The sequence below is a fragment of the Opisthocomus hoazin genome, chromosome 6 (assembly GCF_030867145.1).
Source record: "Opisthocomus hoazin isolate bOpiHoa1 chromosome 6, bOpiHoa1.hap1, whole genome shotgun sequence".
In the NCBI taxonomy this organism is placed as follows: Eukaryota; Metazoa; Chordata; class Aves; order Opisthocomiformes; family Opisthocomidae; genus Opisthocomus; species Opisthocomus hoazin.
In genome coordinates, this window is record NC_134419.1 from 61,365,952 (window position 1) to 61,380,927 (window position 14,976).

Genomic DNA, 14,976 nt, shown 5'->3' on the forward strand with positions numbered 1-14,976 from the left:
TTGTTTTACCATTTGTACAAGAGAGGGGAATTGCCATACCGGTCCCACTGCCACCTAGTCAAGTGTGCAGCAGCAGCCACTTTCTTGTTATTCCTAAAAGCAAGGTGCAAGAAGTTGCAAGTCGAAACGCACGTAAAATACTATGATGACCTGAAATATGAAGAGAGAGCAGAGGTATTTCCCCAATAACACTTTTGAAGCAAATAATTTTTATTTTATTCTTCCCCATTTATTTCTTTTACAGTACACTAAACTGTAGAACAATTTCTTCTCTTGCAGACTTCCAGATTCTGGTGTACTATGTTTGCTTGCTTGTTCGATCTTACTCCTTTCCCCTGAATTGGTTCTGGTTAATAACTTATTACAATCACAATCTTACTGACAGTCACTCCTGCCAGAAAGCCTGGTTTTCAGCTGTTGAGCAGCCTTGTTTTTGACCCTGTGCTCAAGGGAAGCTGAGGATGTAACGCGTGTACATGGCTGCCGTACTTCCAGTGCACTGCAATGCTTGGAGCGTCTTACAAAATTATCAGCGACTGAGCAGACCCCCAGTGCTGTGTTCATGCTTTGCCTCACCAGAATTAACCCTGGTGTTTTCTACCTTGCTGTTTGACAAGGCACTTACCGAGATCAACAGCAGGCCACCTGCAGTGAATACTGCACGAACAACAGTCAGTCTGCCTTTTCTGCACGAATCCTATTAAGCTTGCATGAATTTTGTCACTGAAGCAGAAAACGCTGTTCTTCCCATGGAAGAAACGAAAGCTGACCGACGTAATGATGAGTCCAGAAAGGACACAAACAACAGCTGGAGTGTTAGAAGCAGTTTGCAATATAGGGAGGAAGAACAGGAAAAAGATAAATGTTTTTAATGGAGGAAATGCCATCCTTAGAATAAGCACATCACTGATTCAGTCTGCTCGGCTGTCATAAGCTTCACAGACAGTCTATCAAGCACCACAGAAACGGTACGTACGTTCCTGCGGCCTTATTGTAGGAGACAGATGGAGTCAGCTGAGCAATGAAAGATGGGTACTGAGCTGTGCTACGTTTTCACTGGTGAAGTTGAGGACCACACTGCAAGGCTTTTACTAGAACTAGCTGAGAGTGATATTTATGCCTTAAGGAAAACCCAAAGGTCCAACAGGTTCCTTTCTAAACCAGGATGAAAAGCCAAAATATCCATTTTTCATGCAATGAACTATTACACAGCCTAGAGAAGGGATGCGGGGAGAGGAGGGAAAGCTGTTCTTTGCTCTCGAGCACTTACAGGCTATTGCAAAAAGAGCAATAGTTTCCTCTTCTTGTCTATGCAGAATAAAACAAGTAATTAGGAGCTTAATTTTAATTAGGCTAAGACCTCAGGAGCCTCTTTTAAGGTAAGAAGATGAAAGAATAATTGGAAAGCTTGTGGAGTTTCCATCACTGCAGGGCTGTAAGAACAGGTTAAGCAAATGCCCAGTCAGGAATGGCTGAAGTACAGGTGATTCCTGAAACGGGAGGAGAGGCCTCTCGAGAGGATTTAGCACAGTCTTACTTTCTTTTATTTCAGCCTCACTGAAACATTTCATTCTTGATAACGAATTTCATTTTAATGCTCAGAAGTGTCTGAGAGGGATGGGAGATGTTGCTTTTTTATATGTAAATGTCGTAACATTTTCCATACTGCTATTAATTACCACAATTTATACGTTAAATCTGGTAAATTTGTTTAGATACATATAAACACAGAAAAAGACATTCACTGACTGCCTGTGAAAATTCCAATTATGTTCTCAGGAAATGTTCAGATGCTGATCTTCCAGGGTGACACATCTTTGTTAATATGAAACACCAGCAAATTTCAATGTAATTTTCCATGGTAAGACTAGGCCTAGCCTCACAGAAGTGAGTACGGTTATTAGGAACCCAACTTGCAACATTTTATGTTTGAAGAATAAAGTCTGCAAGTACTGTGCCAGTCATAGGCTATAACTGACAGTTAGACACCTTAGACCTACAGTGCTATAGGAGTGAACCCAGTTGTCCACTCTGTCATCGTTGTGATGGAAATACAAATCTACAGTGCGGCTGGAAAAGTGACTTCCTGAGGGAAGGACACAATGCCATATGTCTGCAAGCTCTGTTTCAAGGACTACCTCTGGTTTATACCTTCAGTTTTGGAACAGGATGTGTCTGAAAGAGCAGCATCTCAGATGTATGTTTGAATCCCCCGGGCTAAGGCAGCTTTCCAAGGGTGACATTGTTTTTCTCAGTGCCTGATAAATACATTTGCAGGGATAATTTTTTTTTTTTTCTCCAGTTAATATACCTTGCTGTTGCTAATGCCTTCCTCTAGGAGCCTGTTACCTTTCTGATGGATGCAAGCTTTAGTGGTAAACACAAGCTCTGTTTTAAAAGAGGAAGGAGTGAAACTGCGTGCTTTGGTAGGGAGTGGAGAAAGGAGGTGGCCTTTGCTCGCTCGACTGAGGGAGGGTTTGGAGCTGGGGAGTGACCCTGTACCACATCATTGCCTCTCTGCTGAGCAGATAATGTCTTACAAGGCATCTTTGCAAAGAGGCTGGTTTAAAGCCAAAGCTTGATCAAAGGAACCTGTCTTCTTGTATTTTTAAGTGATTCATGCCTCAGTCAAGAGGAGGACAAGTAAGCATTTTTAGTGGTGATGGCTGGTCACAAAGCTTGGCTGCAGGATAAGAAATGCTACTTTTCCTCGCGCTAGAAAGCTTCTGCTCTACCCAGTAACCTTGCATCTGGTTTGCCCAAGCAAAGTCCCACATGGAGGCAGAAGAGCCTTCAAGCCACTTGAGAATCTCTCTTCAGTTCACTTTCTTTTCTAGAGAAGGGAGCTGGTGGTGCAGGATGTATCATAAGAGCTCCTGTGCAGTAAGACGCGGTGTAGAACTTCATAGAGTTTGAGACTGGTAGATGGTGTGGGGGGAGAGGAGGGCTCTGGGTCCAGTGCAGGCCTTGCAATGTGGAAGCTCTAAATTCATTCCCCAGGTCAGAAACATGCTATTAGCACCACATTGTCTTTTGCCTTTTGGGAACTGGTTTTTCATAATTAAAACTAGATTTCTTGCTGGGAAACCCTTGACTTTGTGTGCAACCAATGGAACTGAACTGCATCTTTTACGAAATCCCATATAAAGTATCTGGTGTGCAACTGGTGCTGGCTAGCCTGTTCTTACTTTGTGCTGGTCTAAATTGCCACCTAGGAGAAGCAGGGGTGTACCAAAATCCTCTGCCCCCTGCGGACTAGGACCCTTGTGAAACAACACACCATTTTCTCCATTCTAAGTAACTGCAAGGGTAGGTCCATGCTACAGTGTCAAAGGTGAACAGCTGGCTCAGACGCTGTTCTGCAGGGAGATGTTTGGTACTGATGGCAGTTCAGATGGCTGTACGAGGAGGGAACCCAACCTCCCAGCACCCCAATGAGCAGCAGAGCTGCAGGAGGCAGCATAATGAGCTACATAACCCGTGAAAGTGAGCCAGAAGACATTAAGTTCTGCTGCCTAGATGCACCCATGCAAGCTTCACATATGCTATAGGTCAGTGGGTTAAGTCTGAGCATTGGATTAAGACAGACTCCAGACAGACAGACTCACCCATAGCACGGCAAGATCCCTGATAGAATCTGTCAAAGCAAAATATTCCAGTTAAGTTTGAGATACACGTGTAGGGTTTTGTTTTTTTAAACGACACAACTCATAAGGCAAATGCTTCTGAGGATCTCTCATTTAGTGAAGAGCTTGGATTTCATCTTCAGGGTAATGCCAGCTGCTGACCTGAGATACCACACCATAGCAAGCTTTAGCAACATCCCATGGAACAGAACAAACCAGCTGTAGCTTGTATCACAACTGAAGTTGTTTAAAGGAGTTGAGAAAATAAGACAGATTGAGCTGACACAGTAAGAACCAGGTGTATCAAAATACAATTTATTCTTAAAATAGCTAGTTTAGATATAACAGCAAGGGTTATGTAGGGGAAAAAGTGCAATTAGTGGAGGAGGCTTATTTCACCTTAGTATTTATCATCTCACTGCACTGCAAGTAGCTTCAGCCTCAGGACATTATACTTCTTAACAATGGGCAAAAATGTAATTTATACTTTGACATTAACACCATTTCTGTACAGCTAAAAGGTGTGCCAGTGTTCACACCTGCTGAGTATGTATCAGACAATTTCTCACACAAGTCTTGCATGAAACACAGGTAACATTTACAGTTTGACAGCCCAGAAAGCTAAATTATAAGCATACAGATACAAAATATACATGTTTACAAGCCTAAAAAAAAATTCAAAAAATGAGGTACAACGAAACAGAGCAATTTTCTAATTATGTGCAAGCTGATATTCAGTCTAGAAAATACTAGCAGCAACCCTGCTCTCTTATAGAAAACAGCTTTCACAAAGTGCAGCTAATTCACCGTCTTCAATATGAAGGACCTTTCCTATGTCACACACTTGTGAAAAGTCATCACTAACTTTGTGATAGGGAGCAGGATACTCAACCATCAGATGTTGCAAGACTAGATCAGGTGATGAGTCAAATCGTCTAATGCTGCTACAGACTAGGAAGTCTACAAATCACTTCCTTTTGTCACCTAACCCTATTTTTGGCATGTAGGGTGGTTTTAAAGTTTTTCTATAAGGCACATTTTTCTTTTAACATTAGAAGGTAACCATCTGCCTGCTAAGTGAGTTGGATGATGAAGTCAAGGTTAGATTTGTTCTCAAACACAAGACACTTATTACTCACAAAGCAAACGAGGACAGAGATGTCTTTCCAAAGCAGCGGTCGCTTCCACCACTCTGCATAGTCTTCTGTATTCTCCTTGTTATCCCATAGAACTTTCTCTGGGATTTAGAAGACCAGCTTTGGAAAGAAGGAATTGGAACATTGTATGTCTCCAAGTTACACAACACATCCTACCTCTTCCCCTTCTGCCACTTCTCCATTATCCTCTCCAAGTTTCCTAACCTGTGTTGAAGCCACAAATCCTAGCCATGCGTTCCTACCTGCCTCTGCTACAAGCACACACAGGGTCACAGCAAGGCTCCATCCTGACAGCATCACCTCATCTCTACTGCGCTCCTAATAGGTGCAAAAGAATTGTGATGTTCTGTTCGTGCAACGTCCCTGTGTGCGCACGCATACTCTACACATGCAGTTACTATGGCTTGCTAACATCACCGCCTCCCATACTCCCTCGCAAGCGTCTCTCGCCTAGTGACTTGGGAGAGTACGCAGAAAGAAAGCAGCGTATACTTAAGATACCAGCATGCTATTTCTACAGTAGGTGGCATATGCATGGGTTTGACCTCAGTTTTCTTTCTATCCAAGGATAAGTTTTGGCTAGGAAGTTCAGTAGCATAATATGGTTTAACATGTTTAACAAGTCCTGCGGACGAGTGAATTTGGATTTATTTCAGACAGCCAACAAAACCTGCCAGGTGGTTTCATCGCGTAGTATGTGAACCAGAAAACTAGCACTGTTCCGTTGCCAAACGGAAGAATGCTTCCTCGCCAGTACTGATCACCAATATGGTGATGAATTTTCAACCCGACCCAAGCTTTGCCACTGATGGAAGAGACCGCTGGACAGCCTCGGACTGCTCAGTTGATCAGGCTCTCTCTCTTGTCCTCTCCTTGGAGTCTGAGGATCTACACAGTCCTTCTTGGCAGACGGTATCTGAACACCATCAGGCTTCCACTCTGCGTGGAGAATCTTGTAATTCGGACCCTCGTTATTGTCCCAGAAGGTATGTTCTCCACTTCGGTAAGAAATGCAAAACTCTATCTTCTCTTCAGAGGAAATGACAGGAGGCAAGTCAATGGTAAATGAGAAGGTATCGTTTTCAGAATCGCTGTAAACATTGTTCATGTATACGCACTCAACATCCATGTAGGTCTTCCACGAATCAAAGGTAATTCGAACCTGAACCTTTTTTTCGAAGCTCACATTTTTTACTTTCACAGTGCCTGACAGCACCTTCTCTTGCAGGGTGCAGTTCTCCAGGCAGACCAAGTTCTTCTGCAGGCGGTTCCTGAAGTCCAGGTAGTCAGCTGAGGGCCGAGGGAAACCCAGAATCAAGCTTTTCTCCTCATGCAGCTTTAAGCCAGACGTTATGTTTTCAAGGCCTAAGAGGTCAAACTGAAGATCCCACCCGGGGTGCTCCTGGAACTCGGAGAAGGTGTGTATTGCTGTCAGCGACAGCCCCTTCGAGTCTGCAAACACAACTCGCTTCTTGGCTCGGGCTGTCGAGTGGTTCCAGTCGCTCTTCTGAGTTTCGGAGTCACGTTTCACATGAAGACAGGGTCTGAGGGGTTTGAATCTGTTCACAAAGTTGTTCCTTTGGCACTCTTCAAGGGGGCTGAGAAAACTCTTCAGTGGCGGAGAGTGGGCTAAGCAAATTCGCATGGCTACGTCCACAGGCATGATGGAGCTTGGCAGGGGTCTCGGGTCCAAGATCTGTATCATTCTAAAAAGAACAGAAAGACAGGACGATGTTATTTATCAGGTAAGAAGCTTCTTAAGAATGCATATTTGCTTCATCCGTCCTCTTAATTATTCATGGCCTCATCTTTGAATGGCTTTAAATAATGCAGCCTAAATTAAAACTGACAGTTCAAGCTAAGGAACTAGGGTGAGACTATTCAATCATTTCTTGCTAATTCTGAACTCTTTCAATTCAAATGTAGTCTAATTTGCTTTTTCTGAACCTCTGAAAAATAGATTTTAGTGACAGCTAACTAAACACATTTCCTTGAAAATGCGGAAAAGAACATTCCAGTAACCAGTAAAATAGATTCAGTTACAGTGGGAGCGCTCATCCACTTTAGCTTCTCTTTTTAGAGACTCTGAGCTGGGTCTTAAAATTCCAGCAAGCTGGATCAGCAGCTTCATCCCTGAGCAGAGACAGCACTATATTAAGCAAGTCACCTATCCCATCGGAGCATCAAATGAGCTGCTATGTACCTTAATGCAAAACCATCACGCTGTGGCTCTGAACAACCATAAATGCATTTGTTAGGCACTCTGTTTTTGCTTAATTCAGATGAATAAAAATGCTAAAGCACCTCTAGAAATATTTTCTATGAGCTATTAACCCAGGTCTAGGTAACAGAGCGCTCTCGCACTGCTAGTGCTGACTGCTGCGTGACTAGAAGAAAAAAAAAAAGAGGGACACACTTTTTTCACCTCCTCGTGCTTCAAGAACTGGCTTAAAAGCATCTTTTCATGACCACCGAAGTCCATGCTGAAAGCCTACTGCATGTACTCAGTAAGAACGCTGCAGCTTTATTTGTAAAGATTTATTCACAGCCTTCCCTCTCAGATGATGAAAGTCCCAATTACAGGCAAGAACAGGGCACGTCCAAAGCCAGTTAGCTTGGGTGCTCGTGAAAAGGGGCTTCACCTGCAGCCCGTCCCCGCTGAGGAGGACGTGGGCCTGGCTGAAAATGCGGATTTTCGTTGAGTCATAGGATGCAGGAGCATTTGCTTTGTCACTTCAATAAACGGCTTTCTCCCTCCCGGCGTTCTCGCTGGTATTCCAGAGCCCGGCCAAAAAAAAGCAGGGTCTGTGCTGGTCTCTTAATTCTTCTCCTTGTTTCTTTTCACCGTGGCAGTACTTGCCATAATAAGCAGGACCAGGAGAGCACCAGCATCAAATCCATCAAGTTTCGCTTTGCTTTAATAGGAGCAGAGCTAGGGCGCCAGGAATGCCGCCTGCAGCTCGGGCGGCCGGCTCCCGGGGCATCTGCTCCTGGGCTTCTGCGGCACCGAAACGAACAAAGCCGGAGGGGGAGGAAAAAAAAAACCCCGAAACAGTAAAACCCAACCCCCCGCCAAAGCCCACCGCCGCGGCCGGGAAGGGGCAGGCTGCTGCGGGGCGAGAAGGCGCGGGGGCCGCGGGATTCACGCGGCGCGGCCCGGGACCGGCGGGGCGGGAGGGGAGCGGCGCCGGTCCCGTGGCTGTGCTTCCCCCACGGGGTGCGGGAGCGCACCCGCACCGGCGCTTACCTGCTGCAGCGCGAGCGCCTGCTGCTCCCGGGGCCGCTCCGCGCTTCCCCCGCCCCGCCGCCGCCTTTATGGCGCCCGGCCGGCGGCCAAGGGGCGGCCCCGGTCCCGGCCCCGCGGGGGTGCGGCCCGGCCGCGCGTGCCGGCGGACTCGCGGCGGGGGGGGCGGCTGCCCGCACCCGTGGGCCCCGTGCTCTTCTCCCCCGCCCTCCTGCACCGTCTGCTTAGGGCCGAGGCCGTTCGCTCCGGGTGCTGCGAGGGGACCGGAGCAGACCCCTCGCCGGCGGGGGGCCGCAGCGCCGCAGGAGCCGGCTGCGGGGCTGCGCTGAGGGAGCGGCGGGGGCGAGGCCGCGGTGGGCGGCTGGCGGGCAGGGATGCGCCCCGCGGGATTCCCGTGATAGGCGGGGGCTGCCTCACGGGTTACAGTAGGGCTGCTTCCAGGCACTGCGACAGGGCGTTATCTGGTGGAACAAAAGCAATACCCAGCTGAAATCACGGACCGTCAGCTTCGCTGAAAAGGAGCTGGGGACCTACGCTGTAAGATGGTGTTGCCAGGGCCAGCCGTCTGTCATCCTGGAACGTGACTGGCCTTCTCCTCAGTGAGAAAGTACTGTCGGGCGTTTCGTCTGAATGGTGCCGATGGCTTTTCACCTCCCACGTGTGGTGACCTGTGCACCGCCTGAGGGTGTGACGGGCTCACCCTGCTGCAGCTCCCACATCGCATCTACTGCCTGTTTCTAGAGCGCAGGGACAGGAACTGGCGGAACGCAGCCTCCGCGGCGTCAGCCATGGCGCTGCTGGGTTTCTGCCGGCGTCCTGCCTGGCGCAGGCCCCACGCGTGGGATCCAGCCGGCCGGCAGGCCCTGCAGAGGCTGGAGGGGTGGGCAGAGCGCGGGTGGCAGCGGGCTGCCTTCTGCGGGCTGCCAGTCGCCCAGAGCAGGTCCGTGCCCGAGTTACTGCTCTTCAAAGGCTGTGCCCTGGCTGCTAACCGGCTCTGTGGGCCTTCTGCGGGTCGACAGTTTCCCTGCCGCCACCTTGCTGCCCCATCTGCTCTTTCCCCAGGGCAACAGATGACTTGCAGTCACCCTGTAAGATGCGATATGCAGTCTGTCAACTGTAATTTTCCGAGTTCATAGTTTTTACCTGTAGATGAGACCATGCACAAATGAACAGCGGGAAGTCCTATGCTCTTAATGAAGCAAAGGGCGCTTACAGTGATGAACAGATGATACAGGATTTTTCTGGCTCACGCAAATTATATTTCTGTTCTTGGTTTGTGAGCAAAAAAAATTAAAACCTCCACTGCTATGCGTGAGAGTTTATGAGGAGATAATGTGAGTATGGCGGGTGGTGACAAGGACACCTCCATCTTGGATTCAAGCTACACAGCAGAGAGAAAAAACAGTCATGAAAGGGCTAGAGAGGGAAGGCTTCTGCTGACTGATGTGTGGCACACGGATCAGTACGCCGTCTCTGTGCGTATAATGAGAGTATTCATAGGACAGTAAGACTTCAGTTTCTCAGCTCGGACCCTTGGTGACTGAAGTTCCTGCCTTTCATCCCAGTATGTGACACTAAGTGCCACACAGATGAAGCCTGAAGCACTAACTGGCAACGCAGACACGGTTTTGGAAAGTACTGCTCTGTTCCCGGGCGCCAGTTATTCAGGACGACCTTCCCCAGCCTTCCGCTTCTCAAGTCGCATCCCCGCCGCTCACGTCCTCTTCCTCTCCTTTGCCTTCTCCGTCTTTCTTATCTCTTGGTGACTGCCAGTTCGCTCTCAAAGGCAGATTATGTTTTCTCATCGTTTGTCCAGGGAAAGTGCTAGCAAACAGTACCTGTGCTCTGGAAGCCTTGCTAGCTGCAAGGGGTTTATTTCTCTTTAGGAAGAGCTGCAAATCCTTTCAGCCCCAGCTTCTTGCCTGGCAGCCGTAAGCAAGGCCCAACGTCCCCCGTTGGCGTAAAAGAGGATTGAGCATATGGCTGGCACTTACCAAATCTCCACTCTTTACCCATTATAAAAAATGCGTGAATAACTCCGGAGAAGTTTTACAAGCCTGGGCTACTTGAATCTTTGTCCATGCCGCTTTCCCCACCACACCACTTAGCCGGGCTGCTGTGTTATCGGGGAGCACATGCAGCAGCTGGGGCTGCTATATTACACTACTTATGTGCAGGTGTTAAGTAAGACCTGGGAAATTATTTTATTCCATGCTTGAAGCCTGCATGAAAGGAATCACCTCAAGGCTTTGCTATACATATTTCTGCTACTGAGTAGTAGCTCATTGCACTGTTTGCCGCTATAAAACATTTTGTTCCCTTTGTGTTAAAATATCGGTTTTGCCCAATTTAGAAAACATCATGAAAGATTATTTAGGTGATATGCTTAGCAAAAAACCAATAGTGAGATACAGAGCCTTTCATGGGCAGATCATTGCCCAAGTCAGTAAATATGGACTGGATACAGCAACTTCATGCCTACTTGGTAACCCAGAGCACGTTCATGGCCATGGACTGGTGTCCCAGTTTCCGGTTGCCAATACAAGCAGAGCGCATTGTGCAGAGCCAGGGTAACTCTTTCCTCATCCGAGGAGATGTCTCTGCATGGAGGCAAATGGACGGGGTTATCTGAGGTAGCCTACCAGTTTGCACTGTCAATGATGGCTCCCTAGCTGCGCTTTTTATAGAGGACTCAGGTTTCCAGCTATTTTGGTTCAGCAGCTCTCCTGTCATCGGCAGCTTAAAAATGTGGATCTGTCTGTCTGTCTTACCTTTCAAATAGGGCTGTTAAAATGGGAGCACTGGACAAAAAAAATCATTGTCTTACTGTGCATTTAGCAGCACTTTGTGGCATATCAGCTTTCCTGACGTTTGTAGGTGCATGCAGAAGCAATGGCAGAAATATAGTCCTGAAGAAGCAGGGTTGATTATAAAATCAAGCCTCATCATACAGTGTTGTACCTCCAACTGCTTCTGTAACAAGGAAACCCAAATTGATCACCTAGACTAGTTCTTTGCCTTTTTCTGAAAACATTGCATTTGAAATGCAAGAAGCTAATTGCAACAAGTTAGCTATAGTAAATATAGTTTTAGTATAGTCTCCATAGTTTCAGTAAACTTCAAATGTCTGTGTTTAAGAACAGTTTGCAGTCTAGATGATCTGGAGGCAATGTAAGGCACAGGCTCACTTTGCAAGGAGTTCGCTGAGGTTGCTGGGTGACAAGCAGGCAATTGGGTTCACACTGTTCTGTTCAAAGACAAATATATGGTATTAGCTCCCCAGGGAATGCTTTTATGTGTGGACGGCCCTCTGGGTCTCGCTGTTCTTCACCTGTCTGAACTAACCAACGCTTTTCAATCAGCAGCTCTGAGAGCACATAATGAATGATTGTGCGTTTCTGTCAGCTATCGGGCAGCAATGGGCTGCTTTGGTCATTTTTTTGTTGGCTCCGGTCATTTTATGGTAGAGTAGAATGAAAGAGCTGCTTTTTTCAGTCTGTGTTCTGAAATTGAGTAATTAAACAAGGTTTTTGTGGTTTGCTCTGACTTTTTTACTTTCAGGTTGCTATGCTTCCCTGCTGTCCTGCCCCACAGCTCCAGAAGGGAAGGAAGGAGATACGTTGCAGTTGAGGGTATAGAAATTGTTGAACGGCCTTTGGCATTTAGTTGAAGCCTTTGGAAGCAAAGATAAGGAAGCATTTCCTCAGAGCAAAGTTAAATCACAACCTAATTTTTAGGAAAAAGTCCAGAGAGAAAAAAATATAAATCTCCATTTCACTTGCATGGTAATGCATCTCTTGAAAAATGGTTGCAGTTTGCAGGGTGGGAGAGCAATGCTAACTCTGTGCAGTTATAGTATGCAATTTAACAGGGAAGTTTTTTATTTGATTTTGGGCTTGAGGCTAAAATCAATTGCTAGGCCAAAGGCAAAATACTAGGGTTACTAGAAAACAGAAAACATCCACCTTCTTTTGGCTGGCACATACTTGGTTCTTGCAGCATCACTCAACACCTACGAATGAAGCAGAGCTTTAATGAAAGAATATCTGTGATAAGACAGATGAGGCCCATCAGGTCAGGGGACAGCGCTGTCACACAAGGTTTACAACAGCTTTTTTTTTTTCTTGAATTGAGATCTCCTGTTCAATATTATCTCTCTGCTACTAACACTGATCTTCGTAAACGTGTATTATCTATGCAGTTGGGCAGCAGGTTTCTATGGCTGTGACTGTGGTGCAAATAGTAATTATTCAGGTACCTGGCAAGGCTAGTGAGTCCAAACTGAGTTGAGCCTGTGAGCCTTTGTGATTTATCCAGTGAAACATGGTGAGCAGAAATCTTATTTAGTCTTAATAGAAGGTTATTTTCTTGTTTCTCAGAGCCCTTTGGTGAAATTTCAAAATTCCTAATCGTTACGAATATACACCAAGGAAACTCCATTTTTGTTTTAGAGATTTTTTCAGCACTGGCACAGTCCATATGAGGAATAAAGAAGTTTTTGATCTTTTTAGAATTTTTATTATCCCATTCCTCATGGCTCAACAAGACCTAACATGCTCCAGCCTTTGGGATCCCCTCATGAAGAGGACATCAGTAACTTGTAAACAGACAAATCAGAGAAAGTCTGGAAAGAGGTGTTCCAGTGCCCACAAGACTCCTCTTTATCGTGATGATACTGCTACACCTTGGGAGGCTCCAATGGCGTTTTTTGTTGGTATCATTCAGGATGAAGTTGCTGCTAAACCATGTTTGTTTGGAATATTCTGCTTTTGGAATAAACCTTAAATTTTGAAAGAAAGAAGGTAAAAAAAAAAATTAAACATTTAAAAAAGACAGAGTGACATAAATTTGGCAATGGGAATAGTAATTTCTCAGAAATGTTTAACTTTTCTCGATATTGCATTATTAGACAAAGTTAGAAAACTCAGTAAATCTGTTTCCTTTCCTACCCAGCTGCAGGTTGCCTGCAGACCTCAGGGCTTTCTGCAGATCTGCCCAGCAGAATACACCCACCCCCTAGAGAAAAGGGCAAGGGGCGTGCAGCCAAACTCATTGAGAAATTACGCAAAGATGGATGGAGTTTATGCTGTTTTACAGCAACTATAAAGATAATCAGTCTCACCAGGATACAATGTAGGCCTAACTATTTAAGCACCAGCAGGAGATCTAGGTCTGGTTCTTTTTAAGTCAACAGCAAAAGTTCTTGCCAGTACTGGGTCTCAGAACTTTGTAAGGCTAAATTCAAAGGCATTTAAATTTAAGGCATTTAAATTCCTAGAAACTGAAAGCTTTCAACTGAATTAGAATCCAGAAATTGATTTAAAATGTGTAATCTTATTAAGAGTGATTAGTGACAGATTAGTCAATGGTAGATGAGTCATCACTTTGGAAATGCATAGTGCAAGAGAAATGCATTGCTTTCTGAAACAACTGCCATAGGAAAAGCAAGAAAATGTATCTGAGGCTGCTTGAATATTTTGTGTAATGTGATTATATTAAATTCAGGATATTTCAGCAAAGATTCCTTTAAATAGCTTTTATGCAAAATGCAGCCCTTAAAAAGTATAATTGCTTTGGTTGTATGTAGTAAGCAACTGATGCAATAAAGACAATGCCATGTTATTTATAAATTGCTGCTACTTACAGTAAAAAGGGAAACAAAAACTGAAAGAAGGAAGAACGTGAATTTAGGTATTAATTCTTGGAATAATCTGAACTTCTATTGAAGGATTCACAAGAGTGCAGAAAGTATATTTTCTAAATGAGTATAAATCTGGCTTATGAATACAGCTTAGTTTCCGAGAAGGCAAATGCCCTCCTAGATGTTTGAAAGGAATGCAGTATTTCAGTAGTTTTTGAAACTACATTTCTTTTTTCATTTTGGGGGTTTTTGTGGTTTCTTTTTTAACCACGTACCCAAGAAAGCTGAACCTTGAGATTCTGTGGCCAAAGGTTTCATAAATAGAAGTCATGTTGCTGTGTATAGATAATCAGTGTTTATCTTCTATTCTTTTTCCTAGGCCCAGGTGGAGAGATTACCTCTGCTGATCACTAGTCTTCTCCAAAGAAAACAGTAAGTGAAATGCTACTTTGTGCAATTGGGTTTATGTGTAATTCTGTGTGACCAAGCAAGTGCTGGTTGAGTAGACACTTCCGTCAGCTATGTGGGAAGTATTCTCGTTCTTTGCAATCTTTCAAGCAAAAATGTGATTTCTTTTTCCACGTGCGAACAATTCCTTACAGCCTTGCAGGGGCCACATGATTTTTCAGTATGATTACCATTCCCGTAAGACTTGTGTTGAATGATAACCTTCGTCCTGAATGAGCATTGCTATATGTGACAGTGGCCCAGCTAACATCTGCAATATGTTCACCCAGAGTGTTTAGAAGCCCTTGAAGGGTCTAAATAATGCCCCTTTTCTTGTTCTGCCACCCAAGAGACATGACCCATTCCTGTATTTTAGTATGTCTTACAAAGTCCTTTTTCTTTTGTGTATCATAAGAGAAGAACAGGGCTTGGAAATCAGTACAGTGAAATTCTGTGTTAGGTTTTTCTTGGATTTGCTATGTGCGGGGAAAAAGCTCCCCTATGGCATAGGTCTAAGAAATGAATGAACCTTTTCTCTGTCAGATTTAGTCTAATTTCTAAACCCTTCAGCTGTAAAATCAGAGTTTCCTAGGATCTGACCTAGTTATCCTTTTTGGATGCACAACACACATATATATATATGTCTGTATGTATATTTCCCCAGTTTCAGAGGGGTCAAATTTCATGCAGCTATTGATTTCATTTTTATATTTGCTAGCAAGAATCAAGTTCTTAAATTAAAGTGCTGTAACAGCATCAGTCTTGTTTCATCCCGCAATGGGAGGGGAAGAAGTTAGGGCCTCTGAGTGTAGAAAGATCTGTGGCCTAAATAACATATTTGCAATAAATTGGTTTCCTTGG

General features: G+C 45.1%; 1 protein-coding gene across 3 annotated transcripts; it reads right to left on the reverse strand.

Moving 5' to 3' along the window:
- Positions 1 to 3,918: 3,918 nt before the first annotated feature.
- PPP1R3C (protein phosphatase 1 regulatory subunit 3C) lies at positions 3,919 to 8,116 on the reverse strand. Of its 3 annotated transcripts, none has more exons than XM_075423423.1 (2): positions 8,031 to 8,116; positions 3,919 to 6,489 (listed from the first exon to the last, which is right to left on the reverse strand). In XM_075423423.1, the coding sequence occupies exon 2, from the start codon at positions 6,486 to 6,488 to the stop codon at positions 5,544 to 5,546; it is 945 nt and encodes a 314-aa protein (XP_075279538.1). In that variant the 5' UTR covers position 6,489; positions 8,031 to 8,116; the 3' UTR covers positions 3,919 to 5,543. The 3 variants fall into 3 exon arrangements, with proteins under 3 accessions (XP_075279538.1, XP_075279537.1, XP_075279539.1); XM_075423422.1 differs by lacking the exon at positions 8,031 to 8,116 and adding an exon at positions 7,426 to 7,962; XM_075423424.1 differs by lacking the exon at positions 8,031 to 8,116 and adding an exon at positions 7,200 to 7,387.
- Between the last annotated feature and the right edge of the window lie 6,860 nt (positions 8,117 to 14,976).

What these genes read in the sequence shown, in the direction of transcription:
- PPP1R3C (XM_075423422.1), bottom strand. Translation starts at nt 7,505, where the DNA reads ATGCTCCTGCATCCTATGACTCAACGAAAATCCGCATTTTCAGCCAGG. An exon ending in TCAGCGGGGACGGGCTGCAG is followed by an intron (nt 6,490 to 7,425) that starts GTGAAGCCCCTT and finishes TGTTCTTTTTAG; the next exon opens with AATGATACAGATCTTGGACC.